Source organism: Anolis sagrei, chromosome X (genome assembly GCF_037176765.1).
Source record: "Anolis sagrei isolate rAnoSag1 chromosome X, rAnoSag1.mat, whole genome shotgun sequence".
Lineage (NCBI taxonomy): Eukaryota > Metazoa > Chordata > Lepidosauria > Squamata > Dactyloidae > Anolis > Anolis sagrei.
The window spans coordinates 45,898,090-45,923,414 of record NC_090034.1 but is presented as its reverse complement, the minus strand read 5'-3'; the positions used below and the strand labels follow the sequence as shown (position 1 = coordinate 45,923,414).

At 44.7% G+C, this 25,325-nt stretch overlaps 1 protein-coding gene across 1 annotated transcript in view; it reads left to right on the top strand.

Moving 5' to 3' along the window:
* Window positions 1-233: 233 nt before the first annotated feature.
* Window positions 234-25,325, top strand: part of GCN1 (GCN1 activator of EIF2AK4) — an 83,810-nt gene continuing 58,718 nt past the window's right edge. Inside the window, exons 1-17 of the mRNA XM_060785412.2 lie at window positions 234-327; window positions 8,745-8,847; window positions 9,350-9,413; window positions 9,644-9,775; window positions 10,034-10,142; window positions 10,623-10,721; window positions 12,442-12,576; window positions 17,587-17,655; window positions 17,871-17,979; window positions 18,087-18,161; window positions 18,484-18,612; window positions 18,902-18,952; window positions 20,014-20,112; window positions 20,283-20,456; window positions 20,614-20,766; window positions 21,912-22,004; window positions 23,373-23,448. Coding sequence (XP_060641395.2) covers window positions 310-327; window positions 8,745-8,847; window positions 9,350-9,413; window positions 9,644-9,775; window positions 10,034-10,142; window positions 10,623-10,721; window positions 12,442-12,576; window positions 17,587-17,655; window positions 17,871-17,979; window positions 18,087-18,161; window positions 18,484-18,612; window positions 18,902-18,952; window positions 20,014-20,112; window positions 20,283-20,456; window positions 20,614-20,766; window positions 21,912-22,004; window positions 23,373-23,448 — 1,688 coding nt within the window. The 5' untranslated portion in view covers window positions 234-309. The remainder of the gene's footprint in view (window positions 328-8,744; window positions 8,848-9,349; window positions 9,414-9,643; window positions 9,776-10,033; window positions 10,143-10,622; window positions 10,722-12,441; window positions 12,577-17,586; window positions 17,656-17,870; window positions 17,980-18,086; window positions 18,162-18,483; window positions 18,613-18,901; window positions 18,953-20,013; window positions 20,113-20,282; window positions 20,457-20,613; window positions 20,767-21,911; window positions 22,005-23,372; window positions 23,449-25,325) is intronic.

The window sequence follows — 25,325 nt, the reverse complement described above, 5'->3', positions numbered from 1 at the left end:
TCTTTTTCACAATCCCAACAAGTAATAGTAATAATTATGTTTGAGGAGGTTTGAATGGTTAATGAATGGGGATTGTAGGCCCCAACTTCCTCTTCTCATTGGGCCCTCATGAGTTTAGCCTTCCTTGTAGGGCTGTGGAGGCCTGGGGTTGCCCCGCCCATTTGTGGGCGGAGCGTTCCCTGGCTCGAGGGGGCGGAGCCTGACCCTCTGGCTTGTCCCCGCCCCCTTGCCTCCGCTTTTGTAACCACTGCACCAAGGCAGGAGCCTCGGAACTGACGCCGGGAGTGCTTCCGGGTCGGAGCCGGCGCGATGGCGGCTGACACGCAGGTGGGTCTGAGGCGAGGCGAGGCGGCTGGTCCCGGGTCGGGGACAGGCTCTCTTCCAGGGAAAGGCGGGAGGGCTGCGGGGCGCGGTTCCCCTCCCTTCCCTTTCCCCCTCCACGCCTGCCTTCCTTCCTCCCAGGCATTGCCCGCCCCTCGCACTCTGCTTGGCCGGGGAGGATGGGAAGTGCAGTCCCCTTTCCCTTCTCACGCTCTTCCTCTCCGCCTTTTGGCGCCTCAACGGCTGCCCAACCCCTCCTAAAGGCTCCCTTCATTCGTATCACTGAGAAGACAATGCCCCCCTTATCAGCCAAACGAAAGGAGGAAAAATACCAGGCAGGAAATGATTCCAAACATCCTATCTCATGACCTTCAATGCCCTGTCTCCAGGGTGTCTAGGTGGGAAAATATATCCTGCCATCTCTTTATGTAAGGCCATGATCCCTCGCAGGGATCTGGTCCCAAGCCTTTGGAAGGAGGGAGGCTCCAGCTGCCCTTCCAGCCAGATCACATAATAATAGTAATAATAATAATCACGACCTGTCAACTGCAAAAGGCCACCTGACTTGGATCTGTGCGCATCATTCGAAAATACATCACACAGTCCTAGACGCTTGGGAAGTGTTTGACTTGTGATTTTGTGATACGAAATCCAGCGTCTAGATCTCGTTTGCTGTGACATACTCTGCTAATAATAATAAGGATTGAAGAGAAACAACTGGAAAAGCTGACACAATATGAGGATTTAAACATCAAACTGGCACAAGCCAGTCAAGGTGGTCCCAGTGGTGATCGGCACACTGGGTGCAGTACCTAACGACCTTGGCCTGCAATTAAGCACAATCGGCGCTGACAAAATTACCATCTACCAGCTGCAGAAGGCCACCTTACTGCACACATTATTCACTGATACATCACACAGGCCTAGACACTTGGGAAGTGTCCGACGTGTGATCCAGTACAACAGCCAGCAGAGTGATCTTGTCTACTGTGGACTCATCTTGTTGTGTTTCAAATAATAATAATAATAATAATTTTATTTTTATACCCCCCCAACCATCTCCCAAAGGAACTCGGGGCAGCTTACAATGGACTAGCCCAAAAATTACAATAAAACACAACAGATTAAAACATCGAATATGAAAATATAAAAATAGTCACAATTGTAAACAAACATCAAGCAGTATGGCTGAAATAAAGAACATAGCTGAAGTACAGGCTCATTGAATACAATACATTCTGAAGGGAGCGCATGGAAAGTGCAATAATCCAGTAATGAAGACCCAGAAGCAGCTCCCTGGGAAATAGACATTTGGGAGGGATCACAAGCATCAGAATAACTTTATTTATATCTGACTACCATCTCCCTAAAGCAGTGTTCCTCAACCTTCCTAATGTCACAACCCCTTAATACACTTCCTGATGTTGTGGTGACCCCCAACCATAATATTATTTCCATTGGTACTTCGCAACTGTCATTTTACTACTGTTACAAATCATAATATCAATATTGGATATGCAGGATTATTTTCTTTAACTTGACCACGTTGGGCAAAAATACCCGATACGCTCAAATTTGAATACTGGTAGGGTTGGGGGGATTGATTTTGTCATTAGGGAGTTGTAGTTGCTGAGGTTTATAGTTCACCTACAATAAAAGAGCATTCTGAACTACACCAACGATGGAAATGAAGCAAGCTTGACCAACAGAAAATACTGGAAGGGTTTGGTGGACATTGACCTTGAGTATTGGAGTTGTAGTTCACCTACATCCAGAGAGCACCATAGACTTCAACAATGATGCATCTGAACCAAACTTGGCACGAATTCTCAGTATACCCAAATGTGAACACTGGTGAAATTTGGAGAAAATAGACCTTGACATTTGGGAGTTGTAGTTGCTGGGATTTACAGTCCCAGCAACTACAACTCCCAAATGTCAAAGTCTATTTTCCCCAAATTCCACCAGTGTTCATATTTGGGGGTATTCAGGATTCGTGCCAAGTTTGGTCCAGATCCATCATTGTTTTGAGTCCACAGTACTCTCTGGATGTAGGTGAACTACAACTCAAAAACTCCAGGTCAATGTCCACCAAACCCTTCCAGTATTTTCTTTTGGTCATGGGAGTTCTGTGTACCAAGTTTGGTTCAATTCCATCATTGATAGAGTTCAGAATGCTCTTTGATTGTAGGTTAACTTTAAATCGCAGGAACTACAATTTCCGAATGACAAAATCAAAATTAATGAATGAAAATACGTCCTGCATATCATATATATGATTCATAACAGTAGCAAAATTACAGTTATGAAGTAGCAACAAAAATAATTTTATGGTTGGGGGTCACAACAACATGAGAAACTATTTAGTGGTTGCGGCATTACGAAGTTTGAGAACCACTGGTATAGGGCTTTTTAGGTGATAGCCTGCACCATGAATTGGGACCGGAAACTTATAGGCAGCCAGTGGAGCTACTTTAATGGGGTTGTGGTGTGTTCCCTATAGCTAGCCCCAGTCAATAGCCTCAGGGTGGCTTCCAAAATAAAATGGCAAACATTCAATGCTGGTACAAATATAATCGACCATTCACAAACAATAAAAGTAAAACAATCACAAAATACAAAATAAAGCATATAGTGTAAAACATCATATAAGACAAAGTTGCTCACATAAAAATACATATACAAATATAAATCTCCATCATTTAGAATTATCTGTTATCAGCATTGTCACAAGGTAACATTGATGATCATCTACTTTCATTCCTCTCCATAAACTAATTCACACAATTGAGTTTTTAATTGCTTCTTAAAAGAGAGAAGTGATGGGGTTGTGCTAATTGCTTTAGGGAGGGAGTTCCAGAGGGATGGGGCGACCATGGAAAAGGCCCTCTGTCTCGTTCCCGCCAACCATGCTTGAGACGGGAGTGGGACCAAGAGCAGGGCCCCCTCAATTGATTGTAGTGTCCGGACAGGTTTATTCACGGGGATGCGGTTTGTCAAATAGTTTGGGGTTACACTCCCTCTGAAGACACAGGTATGCAGCTTGGGGGTTCTCCTGGACTCATCGCTAAGCCTGGAGGCCTAGATGTTGGCAGTGGCCAGGAGGGCCTTTGCACAATTAAAACTTGTGTGCCAGCTGTGACCGTACCTTGAGAAGACAGACTTGGCCATGGTGGTCCACACCTTAGTTACATCTCACTTAGAATACTGTAATGGGCTCAAAGTGGGACTGCCCTTAAGAAGTACCGGAACTTCAATTAGTTCAAAGATCCTCAGCCAGATTACTCACAGATGCTGGACCCAAGGAGTGTGCCACCCCCCTGCTACAGCATCTGCACTGGCTGCCAATATGTTTCTGGGCCCGATTCGATGTGCTGGTTTTGAACTTTAAAGCCCTAAACGGTTCAGGTCCAACTTACCTATCTAACTGTATCTCCTCATATCAACCTGCCTGAGTGTTAAGATCTTCTGGAGAGGCCCTACTCTTGCTGCTGCCACGGTCTCAAATGAAGCTGACGACGACGATGGGTGAGAGAGGGCCTTCTTGGTGGCGGCCCCGACCCTATGGAACTCCCTCTCCAAAGAGAGTAAAATAGTCCCTTTCTTGATATCCTTCAAAAACCAGCAAAAAACCTTCCTGTTTAAGCAAGCATTCAATCAAGAAATCTAATCTGAAGTGACAGAAAGACATTTTTTTATGGAATTGAGCAAAGTGTGTTATATGAACTGACGAGATCCCACATCAGTAGTATTTGGTTTTAAATGGTTTTCAAAAATGCTTATTTATGCTCTATTTTATGGTTTGGTTTTTATGTGTTATATGTGTTGTTCTTGGATTTCTTCTGTTTTAAGATGTTGGAAGCCGCTTTGGGTTCCTTGGTGGAGGAAAAGCGGGATACAAATAAATATTTAATATATTATTATATTATTATTATAATTTTTCTCAGTCCAAGAGAGATGGAAGGAGAAAGGGTGGTTCAAGAGGTAGTATTCCCTTGCAATAATAATAAGGAAGGAGAAAGAACAATTCAAGAAGTTGCATTCCCCCCAATAACAATAACAACGCCTGCCTCTCCTTGTGACTCAAGGAAAGGTACAATAGTAATATCAAGAGATAGCATCCCCCCCCCCAATAAGAATAGTAATAATAATAATAATAATAATAATAGTCATTTGCGAGTGAAGTGTTCTCTGTCCAAGAGAGATGGAAGGAGAAAGAGCAGTTCAAGAGGTAGCATCCCCCCCAATAATAATAATAATAATAATAATAATAATAATAATAATTTATCACCCACCTCTCCATGTGTCTTGAGGCAAGGTACGATACAAGAGATAGCATCCCCTCAATAATAATGATAATAATAATCATCATCATCATCATCTGTGGGTGAATTGTTTTCCATCCCTAGAGATGGAAGGAGAAACAGGTTTTAAGAGGTAGCATTCTCCCAATAACAACAACAACAACAACAACAACAACAACAACAATAATAATAATAGCATTATTACCCACCTCTCCTTGTGGCTCAAGGCACAACAGGTTTAAAACAGAGAAATCAAACACAAGCCTATTAAAATACATGTGACAAGATTCACATAGGGTAAAATGTCAGTTGTTGGTTAATGTGGCTGGTTTATTATTGGAAGATGATACTGAGGCACCACCTACTCAAGAGTTTTCTTCCTTTTTGTGTAGTGTGCCACAATAGAAGCATGTGGGGAAGAAGACTTACGATTTTAGTTTTTCTTATTTATTTACTTTATTTATACCTCACCTTTCTCCCCCGAGGGGACTTCAAGGCAGCTAACAACTGCACACTTCGGTCGATTTAAAATAAAGCAACTACAAAACAACAACAATAACAAAACAAATAGTACTATGTGTGTTAGGTTAAAATACAGTTAAAATATAATAAATACAATTAAAATGCATTTTAACTCCCCCCCCTCCCCCCAATCCTACCCACAACCTCCTCAGTAGTGTGCCTCTTCTCCTTCTCCAAATGCCTGCTGGCAGAAAAATATCTTGACCTGCTTGGTCTTTAATCCACGTTTAGTGGATAATTGTTGAGACGGGTTCACAAACAGTTGTCTTAACGCTCCACAAGATAAAGCAGGGAGGTGAAAAAGAAGCCAGTGTGTTCCCGTGAGTGATATTTATTATTTTCTGTAGGACCCGGTGTGCGTTGTCTTGGGAAGAACGGATCTGACAAGTCTTTCTTCCCAGGGGTTTACAGTCTAAAAAATAGGGGGGAAAAAAGAAGCTGCAAAAGTATGGGGGAGGGACTGAATGTGTGACTGTTTTGTTTCAATTACATGTGCTTTACCTTCGTTAGCGTTTCAACTTGGGTATTGGGTCTCAATTGCTCCTAAGTATTCCTAGAAATAGTAAATATAGACACTAATAGGCACAATACAAATCCTGTGCATTCGACTGGAGTGGCGTACTCAGGTCATCTCAGAGAGTTGCAATCTGTAGCATCTCTTAACCCATCTCTGAAGTAGGAATACTTTGCACTCTCTTTTGTCGGGGAATACTGCAAAGGTGGAAGGGTTGAAGGCAGTAAATTGTAGCGGAGGCGATTGAAGTGTACTTAGCGTGTGTCATGTGAGTTGAAATCCCTTGTTTCATACAGGAGGCCAAGCAAGTCACTCTCGGCTTAATGTAGCTCAGAAAAATCATTGTATGTAGTTGACTGGAGGTGAAGGGAATCCCTAGCTTCTGCCTTTGTGTGTGCAGGAAGAATAGCAGTGGTGAAAAGGTAGTGAAAAACATAAAGGGAGACACTCGGTAATATTAGAATACATTTTATTATATGTTTCTTCTCATGGGTCAGTGCGGGGCACAACACAATTGAAACACAATACCACCAAATATATGAAGATGCATGGTACAAAAATGAAAACAATGTTAATTGGATGTTAGTTTAAAATTCATCATTTGAAATTGAGATAGGTCTTGATGTGGTTCTTAGATTTTGGCAGATTGGAGCTCACCTGGCAGGTCATTCTGCAGTCTAGGGGCAGCGGATGAAATCTGGGGGGAATCCATTTGAAATTCTTGTTGTGGCTCAAGGAAGCCAGGGAGGTTTGGCAGAATGGATTACGGTGGTGGTTAGTGCCTCCTTATGGGAAGGCAATATTCCAGTGAGCTTAAAACAAGCTGTAATAAAACTGCTATTGAAAAAACCATCACTGGATCTCACTCAATTTGTCAACTATCAGCCAGTTTCCAATCTCCCCTTCTTGGGCAAAGTCAGGTTCAACTTCAGGTTTCTTGGAAGACACTGATTATTTGGATCCAGCACAGTCTGGCTTTAGGCTGGGTCATGGAACCGAGACAGCCTTGGTCATCTTAGTGAGTGATCTACGCCGGGAGCTGGCGGGGTGGTGGTGCCCCTGTTGGTTCTGCTGGACCTCTCAGCAACCTTTGATAATGTTGACCATATAATCCTTTTGGGACGCCTCGCGGGAATGAGCCTTGGACATAGTGTCTTGCAGTGGCACCGGTCCTTCCTAGAAGGTGTTGCTGGGGGACACCTGCTTGACCCCACAAATTTTGTCTTGCAGGGTCCTGCAGGGATCCATACTGTCTCCCATGTTGTTTAACATCTGCATGAATCCGCAGGGGGAGATCATCTGGAGTTTTGTGGTGCGGTGTCACCTGTACTCAGATGATGTCCAACTCTGTCACTCCTTCTCACCTGCTACTAAGGAGGCTGTTCAGGTCCTGAACTAGTGCTTGGATGCTGTGATGGTCTGGATATGGTGAACAGATTGAAATTTAATCCAGACAAGACAGAGGTACTCCTGGTCAGTCAAAAGGCCGAACAGGGCATAGGGTTGCAGCCTGTGTTGGATGGGGTTACACTCCCCCTGAAGACACAGGTTCACAGCTTGGGAGTTCTCCTGGATTCATAGCTGAGTCTGGAGCCCCAGGTTTCAGTGCTGACCAGGGGAGCATTTTCACAGTTAAAGTTTGTGTGCCAGCTGTGCACGTACCTTGGGAAGTCTGATTTGGCCACAGTAGTCCATGCTCTAGTTACATCCCGTATAGACTACTGTAACGTGCTCTACATGGGGTTGCCTTTGAAGACTGTTCGGAAACTTCAAATGGTCCAATGGGCGGCAGCGAGGTTACTAACGGGAGCCATGCTCAGAGAGCATACAACTCCTCTGCTGTGCCAACTCCACTGGCTGCCAGTTTGCTACCGAGCACAATTCGAAGTGCTAGCTTTAGCCTTTAAAGTCCTAAACGGTTCCGGCCCAATTTACCTGTCTGAACTTATCTCCCCTTACGAACCATCTAGGAGCTTAAGATTGTTTGGGGAGGCCCTGCTCTCGATCCCACCTTTCTTGCAAGTGCGTTTGGCGGGGATGAGAGACAGGGCCTTCTCAGTGGTGGTCCCTCAGCTGTGGAACTCCCTCCCAAGGGATATTAGATCTGCCCCCTCCCTCCTGACCTTCAGAAAAAGAGTAAAAACTTGGCTTTTTGAACAAGTGTTTGGAAATGCAGCGGAATAAATAATTATGAAATAGGAAGAATGAACACGGAATGGCTAGACGATGCTGCTGGATAATGATTTTAACAGGCCGACACTGGTAATTATGTGTTTTTAATGGTTTTATATGGTTTTTTATAATATTAGGTTGAATGTTTTTAACTGTATTTTTATGAATGTATGGCATCAAATTCTGCCAGTTCTGTAAGCCGCCTTGAGTCGCCGTAAGGCTGGGAAAGGCGGGCTACAAATGCCATAAATAAATAAAATGTTGAACTTCTTGTTGAACTTCCTGTTGTCTTGCAGGGTTCAACTTCCTGTTGAACCCCGCAAGACAAAGGTTGTGGGGTCAAAATGTTGAATAAATCTGCTGCCGTCAACATCTCTGTGCTTGAATCCGTGCTGTAGGGCCATCCCGTTATCTTTTGTGTGTTTTTTGTGCGTGCAGAGTCTTGCGTCTAGCCTTCACTGCTCTGCCTTTTGATTCTTTCCCAGCCGTATTGTCCATTGTGTTGTTCTCTGAGGTACTCTCTCCAGGCATAACAGCAGTATGAGCCTTTTTTAATAATCTTGTTCCATCAGTGGTTTACGGCATACCAATAGTGAGTGGGTAAGGAATAGCCTGGGACACATGTGGAAGAAACTCAAAGTTCCCATCAGTTCATGACAAGCAGATGTATTATTATTATTCTTACTTATTCATTTCTATCCCATTTTTTTCCCATGGCTGGGATTCAAAGCAGCATGTAAAAGTTTAAAAGTTTAATGTACGATTTGGGCTGGGAGGAAACCACACTTGCCACAGGTTCAGGAGGAGGAATGTACAAGTATAGAACAGTTGTACTGTTGGTTATTTCTTCCACTTGGAGGGGGACTGATTGAGAATTTCTCTCCCCACCCCAACTGCCTTGGCTTGCTTAGGTTTCTGAAACACTGAAGCGCTTTGCTGTGAAAGTGACCACATCTAGCGTGAAAGAACGCAGAGAGATCCTCCATGAACTCGGAAGATGCATCACTGGAAAAGGTATTCACGTTTAGCAGCCAAAACACTGGGTAGGGAGTAGGTCAGCAACTGGAGGCCCTTGGGCCAAAGTGAGCCCTTTCTGTGGTGCTGAGGGAAGCTTCCTTCGTGTGCCCAACAGCATCCATTTCTCCTTTGATTTGCTTTGCTTTGTCTGTTTTTTATTTTTAGTGTTGTAAATGCATGGTGTTGCCAATTGCTCTTCACGACACAGTGTAATGTTTGACTTGTACTTTTATTACATAAGAATAAAGTTATTTTTTAAAAATGTACCAACAAAAATAACCTCTTGGGTGAGTGACTATGTGCATTGGTGCAGGTTCAGGGGATTAATTCCACCCCTGCATTTGCAGGCCCAGTTGTGAGAGGACCCTCCCAGTTATAGCTTTCCACAATAAAGATAAGAAAAAAAAAAAGGAGATGCGCATGAGATTAAACTAGTGAGTTAACAACATATGTACTTTGGTCTTGGTTCACTACTAATCCTTGGCTCACTCTGTTTCAGATCTGCCAGAAGGTGCAGTTAAAGGTCTCTGTAAACTGTTCTGCCTCACTTTGCATCGATACAGGTAACTAGCCTCTTTTGAGGCTACTTTGGTTCTAGGCTGTTACTTCAACAAGCAGTGAAAATATGTAAAATAGCTTTATATTATAAAAATGGGTGCTTGCTTTTGTTGAAATGCCAGTGTTGGTTTGTTTACTATCTTACAAAGGCATGCTGGTTAGCAAGTGGATTTACCAAAATGAAGTTAGCCAGTGCACCTGAGAGTTTCTACAATTCCTCCCATGTTCTCTTTAGAGATGCAGCATCCCACAGAGCCCTTCAAGTTGCACTGCAGCAGCTCGCCGAATGCCAGCCAGAAGCCACGGCAAAGAACCTTTTGCATTCCCTGCAGTCTTCAGGAATCAGCAGCAAGTCTTCCGGACCCAGGTGAGGCCTGTGTTGTGATTTCTTGAGGAGCAAATTGGCTGAAGAGGGCAAAATCCAAATCTTAGGTCCTTACTACAAGCTTTTGAAGGAAGCTCTTTGTTCTCCCTTGATTCAGTTTGGTAAAACAGAGAAGCATGATGTTGCAGTGTAGGCCAGGGATGGAATGCTTGACATAGCCAGACTAACAATTAAAAGTTGTGAGCATTAATGCTGCCATCACTAGTGGTGTTCATTCCCTTCTTACTCTTTCTGTGACAGCAAGAGTAGCGGTTCTGCAGCTTTACTGGCTCTCTCTTGGACCTGTTTACTTGTTCGCATCGTCTTCCCCACACGTGACAAGAGGCAAGGAGAAACATGGGAAAAACTGGTACGAATCTTGATGTGTGTCATTTCACTGTAACCTTGTCCTTGGTAGGTTTAGAACCTCTCATTGTCTGTATGCAACTAAGGGCAAATGTCTCAAAAATTAAATTTGGATGCAGAGTACAGATTGTCATGTTTAGGGCAATGTACGTAGGCTGTAAGTAGTACTTTTAGTAGAATTGTTTGTATTTTATGTTTTTAGTTGTTTCTTTTATTTATTAAGTTCAATTAGATGGTGTTATATTGTCAAATGTGTTTATCTTGATGTAATTGTCTGTATTGTTTCTGTCCAACAATTAAATGTTTGCCTTACATGTTGGAAATTGCCCAGAGTCCCTTTGGGGACGTAGGGCGATATACAAATAAAGTTTTATTCTTATTCTTAACCAGGGTTATAAACCAACCAGAAGCTGAGACAAGTTATCACTGTGGATAAATGATCATTTATTCAGGCCCTATTGCGGGGTTCTCCTTTTTTTAATAGGTGGAAGTTCAGTGTTTGCTTCTGGTGGAGGTTCTGGGTGCTTCCCGCAAGCCGATGGTGGATGGAGCTGTGAAGAAGCTGAATAGACTGTGGAAAGAGGTACTGTATAGTGCAGGGGTCCTAAACTTTTAGATCAGAGGGCCAGTTCACTGTCCCTCAGACTGTTGTGGGGCCGGACTATATTTTGAGAAGAACATGGTCAAATTTATTTATTTATTTATTTATTTAGTATATTTTTATACCACCCCTCTCAGCCTTCTGGCGACTTGAGGCAGTTTACAAGGCAAAAATTCAATGCCACCAAAAACACAAATACAATATACAATATAAAAACGTCAGCAACAATAAAATCAAAACATTATAATAAATCATACTTCAATCGATACTCATTAAAACAATGTCCAGTTCCATCATATAGTTATTCCATTATTATATCCGTTACTCAGTATTCTCAAATGCCTGCTCAAATAGCCATGTCTTCAGATTCTTCTGAAATGATAGGAGCGAAGAAGCCGATCTAATCTCCCTAGGAAAGGTGTTCCATAGCTCGGGCCACCACTGAGAAGGCCCTGTCTCTCGTTCCCGCCAACCGTACTTGTGATGGTGGCTGGACCGAGAGCAGGGCCTCTCCAGATGATCTTAAAGTCCTCACAAGTTCGTCAGGGGAGATTCGTTCAGAAGGGTAAATTGGGCCAGAACCAATTCAAAGCCAGCACTTTGAATTGTGCCCGGTAGCAGACTGGCAGCCAGTGGAGCTGGCGCAACAAGGGAGTTGTTTGCACCCTGAGAGCCGCTCCAGTTAGCAACCTGGCTGCCGTCCATTGGACCAGTTGAAGCTTCCGGACAGTCTTCAAAGGCAACCCCACGTAGAGAGTGTTGCAGTAGTCTATATTCCTATGCACACTACAGATATATTATTTGTACTGCAACCCCCCCCCCCCAAAAAAAAACACGAGAGCACTACAATATTTAAAATTATGAAGAATTTTAACCATCATAAACTTACCAGTATTTCAATGGGAATGGTGGGCTTGTTTTTGGCTGATCAGATAGTCAAACCCAAACCCTAACTTGCATCCAGCCTGTGGGCCTTAGTTTGAGAACCCCTGGTATAGTGCATTGAGCTTCCTCCACCAGGTGCCTCCAGGTGTGTTGGGCTGTAGCTCCCATCAGCCAGGCAGCATGTGGGCTATCATATTTGGAGGATATCACTTTAGCTGTCACAACCTGGGGATTACAACCAGACACAGTGAAGACATCTGCCCTTGCGCTTTGCTATTCTGCTGTTGAGTACGCATGCCCACCGCGCCAGTGGATGTGGCTCTTAATGAGACATGCCGCATTATCACAGGATGTCTGCACATTACACCACTGGAGAAATTACACTGTGTAGCCGGCATTGCACCACCTGACATCTGCTGGGAAGTATTAGCCAATAATGAAAGGACCAAGACAGTAACATCTCCAGCCCACCCCCTGTTTGGATATCAGCCAACATGCCAACACCTTTAATCAAGAAATTGTTTTCTAAGATCTACAGAGATACTTGCATGAACACCTCAGCAAGCGAGAGTCCAAAAGTGGCAGACTCAAACCTGGAACCTCAAGCCATGTCTGATACCAAATGAGAGACTCTCTCCTGGGCACACACAAGACGGGGCGACTTGCCAAGTTTTTAAACTCTGTGTTTTTAAAATACCTTACAACTGTACCCTTGGTTTGCTCCTGATATGATAAATAAAATAAATTTGGGGAGTGGAATTGGCTGATTTAGCTCTGCTGCTTCTGCCTTACTGACATGTTGCTTTCTTCCCCTCAGAATCCTGGTCTGGTGGATCAGTACCTCTCTGTCATCCTTGGCCTTGAAGCCAACCAAGGGTATGCAGCTATGCTGGGCCTGCTGGTGCTTTTCTGTACCAAACAGAAAGACGTTGACGCCATTAACAGGTACAAGGTGAGCACAAAGGATGTGCATGGCACTGGATAAAGAAGGAGCTACTTAGCAGGATGTGAGCTTCTGTTTCACCCAGAAATTGGCTTCAACAGGTGGGACCTAAACGTAGCGGGCTGACTTCAGAATTTAGGAAGCTGTTGAGTAGAGGCAGGTTTGTGAGCTGCCTTCTACCTTATCCACAAGCAAAGCTCATGATATCTTGCGGCTGTCATGTTGTTGCATTTACAACCATGTGTCAGAATCTTCAGTCCTGGTCTATTTCTTTTCCACAAAATAAATCTGGTGGTTGAATCAACAACTACCAGGAAGACTGGAATGGGTGGGAGTTGAAGCAAGGGGAGGCCGATAATCTATATAAATAAAAATCTAATGTTTGTTTGTGGGATTAACTTAACTCAAAAACCACTGGACAATTTGATACCAGATTTGGACACAATATTTGTCCAGATCTGGAAACAAATTGACACCAAATTTGGACACAATCAGACCAAAGAATGACCATCTATATATATAAAAATGCTCTGTCTGTAATGAGTACCTTAAAAACAAAAAAAACTACGGGGCCAAATGACCCCAAATTTGGCAACAAAACTCCTCACAATCCAAGGAGTGACCATCACTGAACCCCCCCCCCCACAAAAACACCTTTAAATTCAAAAAAGGAAGAAGACAACACACCTCCCCTGCCCCCTCCCCCTTGCGCCGAGGACACAGAATGAAGGTTCTGAAGCAGCGACGGTAGTAATGGTTGCTGCTCCCTGCATGTCTCTCGGCCCCTAACTAACACTAAGGCAAGGGATCAAAGGGCAGAGGCTGAGGAGAGGGAGGAGAGAGCGGGGGGGGGGGGGGGGGGGAGGAAAAAAGAGGGAGGGGGGCCACACTGTGCACACACTCTGACTTTCTGTCTTCCACACACACACTCCCACAGCACAAGGGAAGGAGGAAGGTGCCATGATGGGGGTAATAGGGACACACGAAACTGACATTGCTTGGAAAGGAGCCCCAAAGACCATCCAGCCCAACCTCATTTGGCAGTAAAGGAAGACACCATCAAAGCCCTCACAATAGATGCCAACCAGTTGGAAGGGAGCCCTAAAGGCCATCTGGTCCAACCCCTTCCTTCCATCCCTTCCTCCCTTTCTCTACTTCCCTTCCCTCTCCTTCCTTTACTTCTTTCCCTCCTTCCTCCTTTCCTTTCCTTTTCTCCCTCACTCCTCCCTCCCTCCCTTTCTTTCCTTCCCTCCCTTTCCTTCCTTCCCTTCCTCCTTTTCTTTCCTTCCTTTTTCTCCTCCCCTTGCCAGCTTCATCCTCCTTTATTAAATCTACAGTGTAGATGCACCCAAAATCACCCCTTCTACACTGCCATGTAAAATCCAGATTATCTACTTAGGACTGGATTATATGGCAGTGTAGACACACACACACATGCACACACACATATATATGGATGGATGTTGGATCACTGGTTGATATACAATACTTTATATATTACTATTATATATATTGCTATATAATACATATATAAGGAGGCTTATGGATCCGAACGGATTCCTGACGGCTCTTGGGGATTTTCCTGCCACCTCGGTTGGTGATTCTGTTGAAGCCCTGGTGTCTCTCTGGAATGGGGAGATGACTAGGGCCATAAACACGATTGCTCCGGAACGTCCCCTCTCAAGTAGCCGAGCTAAACCAGCACCTTGGTTCAACGAGGAGCTGGCAGCGATGAAGCGAAGGAAGAGGAGACTAGAGCGCGTGTGGCGTTCGGACCCGAGCGAGTTAAATCGAACACGGTTTGTTGCCCTATTAAGGGCATATGCCGTGGCAATAAAGGCGGCAAAGAAAGCTTTCTTTGCGGCCAATATTGCGTCCGCAAAGAACCGTCCGGCGGAGTTGTTTCGAGTTGTCAGAGGGCTATTGAACCCCACCATTCCGGATGGGAACCCTGACAACTCGACGGCCCGCTGTGAAGCATTTGCTCGGTTCTTTGCGGACAAAGTCGCTTTGATCCGCTCTGGCCTGGATACCACATTAACGGCAGTCTCTGAGGATGTAACACGAGCATCTGCTTGTCCGATTTTGATGGATTCATTTCAATTGGTGAAACCCGAGGATGTGGACAAGATACTTGGAGGAATGAGAGCTACCACATGCATCCTAGACCCCTGCCCATCCTGGCTTCTAAAAGAGGCCAGAGGGGGATTGGCCGAGTGGGTGGAGGTGGTGGTTAATGCCTCCCTTCGGGAAGGCAATATTCCAGCCAGCTTAAAACAAGCTGTAATAAAACCGCTGTTGAAAAAACCATCACTAGACCCCACTCAATTCGTCAACTATCGGCCTGTTTCCAATCTTCCCTTTTTGAGCAAAGTCCTGGAACGTGTGGTGGCCTCACAACTCCAGGTATTCTTGGTAGACACGGATTATCTGGATCCGGCACAGTCTGGCTTTAGGCCGGGACATGGTACCGAGACAGCCTTGGTCGCCTTAGTGGATGATCTCCGCAGGGAACTCGACAGGGGGAGTGTGTCCCTGTTGGTCCTGCTGGATCTCTCAGCGGCCTTCGATACCGTCGACCACGGTATCCTTCTGGGACGCCTCGCGGGAATGGGCCTTGGTGGCACTGTTTTACAGTGGCTCAGGTCCTTCCTAGAGGGTCGTACCCAGAAGGTGTTGATGGGGGACAGCTGCTCGTCCTCACAACCATTGTCTTGTGGGGTCCCGCAGGGTTCAATACTGTCCCCCATGTTGTTTAACATCTACATGAAGCCGTTGGGAGAGATCATCCGGAGTTTCGGGGTGCGGTGTTATCTGTACGCAGATGATGTCCAACTCTGTCACTCCTTTCCACCTACTTCTAAGGAGGCTGTTCAGGTCCTGAACCGGTGCTTGGCTGCTGTGTCGGACTGGATGAGGGTGAACAAATTGAAGTTGAATCCAGACAAGACAGAGGCACTCCTGGTCAGTCGAAAGGCCGAACGGGGCATAGGGTTACAGCCTGTGTTGGACGGGGTTACACTCCCCCTGAAGACGCAGGTTCGCAGCTTGGGTGTGACCCTGGATTCATCGCTGAGCCTGGAGCCTCAGGTCTCAGCGGTGGCCAGGGGAGCATTTGCACAGCTTCGGCTCGTGCGCCAGCTGTGCCCGTACCTCGGGAAGTCGGACTTGGCCACGGTAGTCCACGCTCTGGTCACATCCCGCATAGATTACTGCAACGCGCTCTACGTGGGGCTGCCCTTGAAGACTGCCCGGAAGCTCCAGATGGTCCAGCGCTCGGCAGCCAGGTTGCTAACAGGAGCAGCTCTCAGGGAGCATACCACTCCTCTGTTGAGCCAGCTCCACTGGCTGCCAATTCCCTACCGGGCACAATTCAAGGTGCTGGCATTAGCCTACAAAGCCCTAAACGGTTCCGGCCCCACCTACCTCTCCGAACGCATCTCCTCCTATGAACCGACACGGACATTAAGATCGTCCGGGGAGGCCCTGCTCTCGGTTCCGCCTGCGTCACAGGCACGGCTGGTGGGAACGAGAGACAGGGCCTTCTCGGTGGTGGCCCCTCGGTTATGGAATGCCCTACCAAACGACATCAGACAGGCCCCTTCGTTGCTGGCATTTAGGAAGAAGCTCAAAACCTGGCTTTTTGAGCAAGCGTTTGGCTAATCAGCGCAATTGTACACAGAATGACGGTAAACTGAACATAGGAACGGCATAAGGATATGAGACTGGATCTTGTTTGCGATCGAGGCATTGTATGAATGGTTGTGTGTTTGCTATTGGGTATGCTGTGTTTTAATTGTTATTGTTGTGGTAATTAATATTGTGTAAACCGCATTGAGTCACCTATTATAGGTTGAGAAACGCGGTATAGAAATAAAGCAAATAAATAAATAAATAAATAAATAAATAAATTGTTATATATACTACTATATAATATAATGTTACTACTATAAATTACTATATTAAATAGACTCATAGAATAGAGTTAGAAGGGACTCTACCATGGTATTGAGGGAGAACATACAGGAAGGAAGGAGAGAAGAAAGGAGGGAGGGAAAAAAAGGAAGGAATGAAAGAGGGAAAGGGGGAATGAAGGAAAGAGAGAATGAAGGAGGGAAAGAAGGAAGGAGGGAAGGAAGGAAAGAAAGAGATACCGAAGGAAGGAAGAAGAGAAAGTAGAAAGGAAAGAAAGGGGGAGGGAAATGCAGGCAGGCAGGCAGGCAGGAAGGAGAAAAGGAAATAAAAAGTGAAAGAAGGAAGGAAACAGGGAGGGAAGAAAGGAGACAAAGGAAGAAGTAGAGAAAGGGGGAGGAAAGGAAGGAAAGAGAGAAGGAAGAATGAAACCAAAGAGCGAAAGAAGGAATGAAGGAAAGAGGTAGAGAATGAAGAAAGGAGAGAAAGGGGAAGGGGAAGAAAAAGGGGGGGAAGGAATAGGTAGGTACCTCTCTTTCATAATAGTCCAGATATCTACCTCTACTTCGAAAATTCTTACTATAGGCCACAGCAACGCGTGGCAGGGCACGGCTAGTCACTCATAAAAACACTGAAAAACACAGCAGAAGAGACTTAAAAATCCAAAAAAAAACCCAAAAAAAAAATTACAACACATGGGCAAGATCACATATATACACAAACACACATATACACAAACACAAAACACACATAAACACACTGGGCCACAGCAATGAGTGGCAGGGGGCGACTAGTAAATAAATACATGGATGATGATGATGCAGAAGTGGGATTCAGACAGTTGTAGATTTCATTGGCCTGTAAATAGAGACAGTAGCAGGGATGTGCAACTTGCAGTTATCCATATCTTGTTGGTCTAGACTTCCCATCATCCCTTATCAAGCACTGGTTTTGTTTACTAGGCAAGATGAGAGCTGGCCCACCAGCACATAGAGGCCCGTGTGTTGCTCTTTTGCGACCTAACATTGGTGAAGCAATAAAGCTTTGTTATCTGTTTCTCTTGTGAAATGTCACCTGAGAGTAATAACAATGTCTTTGCCTGTTCAGAGCGCTCTCCTTGATTTCTACATGAAGACCATCTTGATGAGTAAGACGAAACCTCAGAAACACCTCCTGGTGAGTGAAATGTCTAACCATGCTACTAAGCTGAAAAAATGTGCTGCTGGTAAAGGATTCTGGGAACAACAGCCCCCAAAGTAAATTTGGGGGGCCGGAGAGGGGATTTGCAAACTTATGGATTTTTTAAAAAAATGAAACCTATGAGCTGCCCACTTGGTGGAAAGGATCACTTGTGCTCTTCCTTTGTGTGAAGATGTGACCCTTTCTTGCAGGACAACTGTGCTCCTTTGCTCCGGTATGTGTCTCACTCTGAATTCAAGGAACTCGTCTTGCCAGCTTTGCAGAAGTCCCTCTTGCGGAGCCCTGAGAATGCTATTGAAAGTGAGTGGTTCTTGGCATTTGCCTGGGTGGGAATTTGATTTGCTGCTTCTAGTAGACTCGCAGTCTAATCCATCTCTTTTTCTTTTTCTCCCTCCCTCTCTTTCTAGCAATTTCCTGTTTATTGGCATCTGTAACCCTTGACCTCAGCCAGTATGCTTTGGACATAGCAAAAGGACTGGCCAGTAAGTTCCGTTGTTTGTAGACAGGAGAGGGTTCCACGTGAAGGGGGTATGTATAGTCCCTATACATATTGTGGACTATAACTCTGATAATCCCTTCCCATACTAGCTGTGGCACTGATGTGGCTTTTGCACTATACATTTGGTAAAACAGTGCTCCTCAAAGTGATGCTTTCTGGACTGAAGCTGGTCCCTGAGACACTAACTGCAACCCAAGTGCCTGGGATCATTGTTGTCAATGGGCCCAAAGATGGAAGTTCTTGGAAGAGAAATTCATTGGCATCTTGCAGCGGTTAAAGTCTTTTTCTTTGTGCCTGATTTTTAGGCCAATTGAAATCCAATAGTCTTCAGCTGATGGACGAAGCCATAGTAGCATTAAAGAATTTGGCTCGTCAATGTAGCGATCCTTCCACGGTGGAGTCCCTTGGAAAACATCTCTTTGCCATTTTGGGTGGTAAGTAGGTTGTCCTTTGGGGCAAGGACTTTGCTGGCACATCCCTTCTATCGCTTGCAATGACTTTGCACTTTGGGACACTCTTTTGTGACGCACCTGACCTCTATGGCAGGGATAACCTTGGAGGGTTACACCTGCTTCCCTTAAAGATGTTTGGTGGGAGAAAAGTCTGGTTGGATTCACTGGGCTTGCCTAGGAGGGTGCTGTTTGCATGGCCCTCTTGCTCTTACTTTTCCCTCTTTGATGATTCTTTTCATCTCTGTGATAAGTTCATATTTCTTGTCCCCAGGTGCCGAAGGGAAACTGACGGTTGTAGCACAGAAAATCAGCGTTCTCTCAGGTAAGGAGAGCAATCGTTAGAGTTCAGCATTTGTGTCTTCTGTCAGAATAACTCTGAAACCCCAGTTTTGATTTTACTGAGTCCAGAGAGAGAGAGAGAATATTAGTGTGGAGGCGTGCAAATAATGTCTTGAAGAAAACATGTGTTATACTCCATAGTTCAGTGGTTCTCAACCTTCCTAATGCTGTGACCTCATTGTTGTGATGACCCCCAACCATAAAATTATTTTTGTTGCTACTTCATAACTGTAATTTTGTTACTGTTATGTATTGTAATGTAAATATCTGATATGCAGGATTTTTTTTTCATTGACTGGACCAGATTTGGCACAAATATCCAATATGCCCAAATTTGAATACCAGTGCGGTTGAGGGAGGGGGGGGGGGGGTTATTTTGTCATTTGGGAGTTGTAGTTGCTGGGATTTATAGTTCACCTACAATTGGAGAGCATTTTGAATTTCACAAACGATGGAATTGAACCAAACTTGGTGCACAGAACTCCCACGACCAACAGAAAGTACTGGAAGGGTTTGGTGGGCATTGTCCTTGAGTTTTGGAGTTGTGGTTCACCTATATCCAGAGAGCACTGTGGACCCAAACAATGATAGATGTGGACTAAACTTGGTATGAATCCTCAATATGCCCAAATGTGAACACTGGTGGAGTTTGGGGAAAATAGATCTTATTATTTATGAGTAGTAGTTGCTGGGATTTATAGTTCAGTGAGCATTCTGTACCCACCAATGATAGAATTGGGCCAGACTTCCCACACAGAACCCCCATGACCATCAGAAAATACTGTGCTTTCTGATGGTCTTTGGCGACCCCTCTGATACCCCCTCACAACCCCTCCAGGGGTTCCGACCCCCAGGTTGAGAAACACTGTCATAGTTAGATCCCTGGTCCTGGTTTCAGAAATTGCCATGAACTACATGGGGAAATAAGGAATGTTTCAGTAGGGCAGTCAGCAAGGAAGTGAAATGCCTGACAGATACATCCACTTATTATTTTTAAATGAAAAGAGAAATGTAAGTAGCCTGAGGTTTTCTCTCTGTCTTTAGGGATTGGCAGTTGTAGCCATCATGCAGTCTCTGGGCCTTCCAACCAAACTGTAAGCGAGGCCATGGTGGAGCTTTTCATCCCTTTTCTGCAGCAGGAAGGTGAGAATAATAATCATAACAACAACAACAACAACAACAACATTTATTACCCACTTCTCCTTGTGGCTTGACGTGGGTTACAACAGGATTAAAACATAAGTTTGTGGATGGGTTTAGCACTGAATGGTATGGATTGATCAGCCTCCTCCGTCTTTTTTGCCCTTTCTCAGTCCACGAAGGCACTCTGGTGCACGCCATCTCTGTCCTTGCGCTCTGGTGTCATCGGTTCACCACTGAAGTGCCAAAGAAGCTGGTTGAATGGTTCAAGAAAGCCTTTGGCTTGAAGACCTGCACTTCAGCAGTGAGGCACGCGTATTTGCAGTGCATGCTGGCTTCTTTCAAAGGTAAGGCTTTCCTTCAGACATTGGAGGAGTCTCTGGTGGAAGGAAGCAAGCAACTGGATTATTGGCGTGCTCCATAAGTTAGGCCTTAATGCTGAGTGGGACTTTCTGCCATATACCAGTTGGGAACGGGGACATCTCTCTTTCTTCACTTCTGCAGGCAATGTATTGATGCAGGGCGTCGACTTGCTTCCAGTGATGATCCAGACGGTTGAAAAGGCGGCAGCGCAAAACACCCAGGTCCCCCTGGTAACAGAAGGCGTTGCGGCAGCTTTGCTGATTTGCCGGCTCTCTGTTGCTGACTCACAGATCGGTAAGCTCCCTGGAGGGGCCTGTGTGCCCATAGTCCACTTTCTCTTAGGTTATAGATGGGTTTTCAGGAATGACCTGTAGGACTGAACTTAGCTTTAGCAAGACTGCTAGATCCATCAAAATCACTGGTTGACATTGGGCAGTTGCTTTGTCTCGTATTGAGCTCCCACTGTAAGAAAAAAAGAAGCCAATGATGTGCTGTGTGCACCACCTTGCGTTCATTGGTGGAACATCGGGTTATAAACATCACTGTGTGCATTTATTTATTTATTTATTTAAAGAATGTATATTCCGCCCTTCTCACCCCAAAGGGGACTCAGGGCGGAGCACAACATATAAATGGCAACCATTTATTTATTTATTTACGACATTTATATGCTGCCCTTCTCACCCTGAAGGGGACTCATAGCGGCTTACAAGATATATATACATACAATATATTATATTATTAGCATAATACAATATCAGCATTATAAATTACTATATTGTACTATACCATTATATTGTAATATTATTAGTAATATTACATGTAATATAAAATATATAATTATATCATTATTATTACTATTATATTGTATTACATTATAATATTATAAATATTATATGTATATACAATGTATTATATTACATTACATTACATTACATTATATTATATTATTAGTATAGCACAGGAGACAAGGTGGAACTGTCTTCTGGCCCCTTCTCTTTTCACTCTGGCCCAGAGCAGCAGTTGGTCTTGGGGGGCGGGGAGGGGCTCCCAACTGATGACATAGGCAGGAGACAAGGTCGAACGTTCAATGCCTAAACGTATTAGACTATACACCTACAAAAACATTAAAATTACTTATCTTGACGTTAAAATCCTCTGCTTAAAATTGTCTCAAACATCCATATCGAATCTGAATGCAGTGGAGAAATACATTCAGAGTTGGTTCACATGTTACACTAAGAGGCAGAGGGCATCTCTGGAATTTCTTCAGCATTCTGCCTTTTCTTGAGACCTAACATTTGCTGTTTGTAGTGGCTGCCTCGTTCTACCTCATGGCAGGGCTGCGCCTGACTGTGGAGAAGTGCAGTCCAAAAGCGACTTGTATGGCAAGCTGTGGTTTCATTTTATTCCATAACTGGTACCATCTCTGTTCTCAGAAAACAAGCTGACCAACTTCTGGCAGCTTATTCTGGATGAGAAAAAGCAAGTTTTCACTTCTGAAAAGTTCCTGCAATGTGCGTCGGAGGAAGGTGAGTTGCACAGCTCCTTTGGCCTGCTTTGTCTGCACTGTTTTAGTGCCAATACTTTGCCTTCCTTTAAACAAGTAGGAGTCATAAGCCCTCCTCAATTTAGATAAATAAAAATATGATGTTCGTTTGTGGGATTAACAGAACTCAAAAACCAGTGGGTGAATTGACACCAAATTTGGAAGGCATACACCTAACAACCCAATGTATGTCCTTCACTCATAAAAATACTGAAAAGCAGCAGAAGGGACTTAAAAGCCCCAAAAAGCTAAATGACGAAAAGCTAAATGACAATACAGAAAAAAAGGAATAAAAAGGGAGGGAAGGGGAGAGAAAAAAGAAAGAAAGAAAGAAAGAAAGAAAGAAAGAGGGAAAGAAAGAAAGAAGGAAAGGGAGAAGGAAGCATGGAAGCAAAGAGAGAAGGAAGGAAGGAAAGAAGTAGAGAAGGAAGAAAGGAGAGAAAGAGGGAGAGAAAGAAAAGGGGAAGGAAAGTTAGAAAAGGAAGGAAGGAGAGAAGGAAAGAGGGAGCAAAGGAAGGGGGAAGATGTAAAGAAAGAGGGAGGGAAGGAAAGAAGGAAAGAGAGAAGGAAGAAAGAGACAGCAGAAGAGAAAGAAAAAGAGGAAAGGAAGGAAAGAGATAGAGAAGGAAGGAAGAAGAGAAGGAAAGACGGGAAGGAAGGAAAGAGGGAATGAAGGAAGGAGGGAAAGGAGAGAAAGAGGGAAGGTTGGCCACAGCAACGCATGGCGGGTACAGCTAGTGGACTATAAATCATCCTGCAGCTCCGATGTTTCAAAAATGAAGGGATCTTGGGGGAAGCATTCTTCCATTCTGCCAATGGCGAGTGGGGCTCACTCAGTGGGGAGGGAGTGCCCCCATGTGTTCGATGAGCGAATTGGCATTGATGATGGTATGATTTGTCGGCGGAGCCTGCTTTGTGCATTGATCGAATGCGAGCGTGGTTTGCCTGGACAAGGCTTTCAATTCAAAGCCTCTCAAAGCCTCCCTCCCTTGTCTGAGAGAGCAGTGCTTTTCATTCTGTGTCGTGAGCCAAGCTCTCCAAAGCACTTCACAGTCCCCTGGCAGCTTTAATTTTAGAAAAGGTTGGGTGGCATCGGGTTTCTATACAGGCCTCCCCTTTCTTGGTGCATTTCTGTGCGATGTGGGTATCCATATCCTGCCTGTCTGGGTTTCAAGTGTGCCAGCTGCCGGGAGCCTTCTATAGAACTCTGACCTGCTGAAATGCAGCGGCTCTTGTGAAAGGAAGGCTGCAATTGTCATGGGAAATATTTCTAGGTCCCAGTGTAACTGCAGACATAATTGCAATGCACAAAAGGACCAATTTCTGTCTCGTTTTCCTTTCCTTTCTGCAGCCATGTGCACGGTTTTACAGTTGACCGAGCGTCTCCTTTTGGACCATGAGCATCGACTGCCTGGTGCTAAAATCCAGTATGTATCGCTAGGTCTGCTTGAATTGATTATCAACAAGGAGCTCTTTAGCAGTCTTCTCAATCCAAGGGCTTTCCTGAAACGGGGTTGTTGTAAGTTATTTGAGCTGTACGGCCATGTTCCAGAAGCATTCTCTCCTGACGTTTTGCCTGAATTTATGGCATGCATCCTCAGAGGTTGTGAGGTCTTTTGACTTTCATGCAGCAATGGTTTGGTAGCATATGTATGAGCTAGGAAAAGGCTGAAGCCCCCAGTTCCAGAATTATCTTGGTCTGACGGGATTTGCTAAGGAAGCTACTGGTGTCAACCAACACAAAGACACATTGAAAAGTGAAGAAAGAACATTGGCCTCCATGTCCTACATTATTTATTTATTTACTTACTTACTTACTGTATTGATATACCGCCCTTCTCAGCCCAGAGGTGACTCGGAGCGGTTCACGAATTGGCAACAATTCAATGCCTCAACAATAACAAGTAAAAACAATAAAGAAATTCTGTTAAAAACAATAGCATATGATATAAAAAATATAAAAACCATAAAAACCCTTAAAACATTATCGTGCGCGTCTCCATGTCAAATCGTTATTACATTGCATTATCAAGTAATTCCATAATACCGTTTAGCTATGCCGTATTTGGGAAGGCCTGCTCAAAAAGCCAGGTTTTCACCTTTTTTTCGAAAAGTCAGGAGGGAGGGAGCCAATCTTATATCTCTAGGCAAGGTGTTCCACAGTTGAGGGGCCACCGCTGAGAAGGCCCTGTCTCTCATCCCTGCCAGACGTATCTGCGAAGAAGGCGGGAGCAAGAGCAGGGCCTCCCCAGAACATTTTAACGTCCTAGATGGTTCATATGGTGAGGTGGATCTGTAATTGGTTAAATGGATGAACCCAGAGGGTGCTCACAAATGCTTCCTCTTCATCCTGGAAAGAAGTGACGAGCGGAGTGCCGCAGGGTTCCGTCCTGGGCCCGGTCCTGTTCAACATCTTTATTAATGACTTAGATGAAGGGCTAGAAGGCATGATCATCAAGTTTGCAGATGACACCAAATTGGGAGGGATAGCCAATACTCCAGAGGACAGGAGCAGGATTCTAAACGATCTTGACAGATTAGAGAGATGGGCCAAAACTAACAAAATGAAGTTCAACAGTGACAAATGCAAGATACTCCACTTTGGCAGGAAAAACGAAATGCAAAGATACAGAATTGGGGATGCCTGGCTCGAAAGCAGGACGTGTGAAAAAGATCTTGGAGTCCTCGTGGACAACAAGTTAAACATGAGCCAACAATGTGATGTGGCGGCAAAAAAAGCCAATGGGATTTTGGCCTGCATCAATAGGAGCATAGTGTCTAGATCTAAGGAAGTAATGCTACCCCTCTATTCTGTTTTGGTTAGACCACATCTGGAATATTGTGTCCAGTTCTGGGCACCACAATTCAAGAGAGATATTGACAAGCTGGAATGTGTCCAGAGGAGAGCGACTAAAATGATAAAAGGTCTGGAGAATAAGCCCTATGAGGAGCGGCTTAAGGAGCTGGGCATGTTTAGCCTGAAGAAGAGAAGGCTGAGAGGGGCTATGATAGCCATGTATAAATATGTGAGAGGAAGCCACAGGGAGGAGGGAGCAAGCCTGTTTTCTGCTTCCCTGGAGACTAGGACGCGGAACAATGGCTTCAAACTACAAAAGAGGAGATTCCATCTGAACATGAGGAAGAACTTCCTGACTGTGAGAGCCGTTCAGCAGTGGAACTCTCTGCCCCGGAGTGTGGTGGAGGCTCCTTCTCTGGAAGCTTTTAAACAGAGGCTGGATGGCCATCTGTCAGGGGTGATTTGAATGCAATATTCCTGTTTCTTGGCAGGGGGTTGGACTGGATG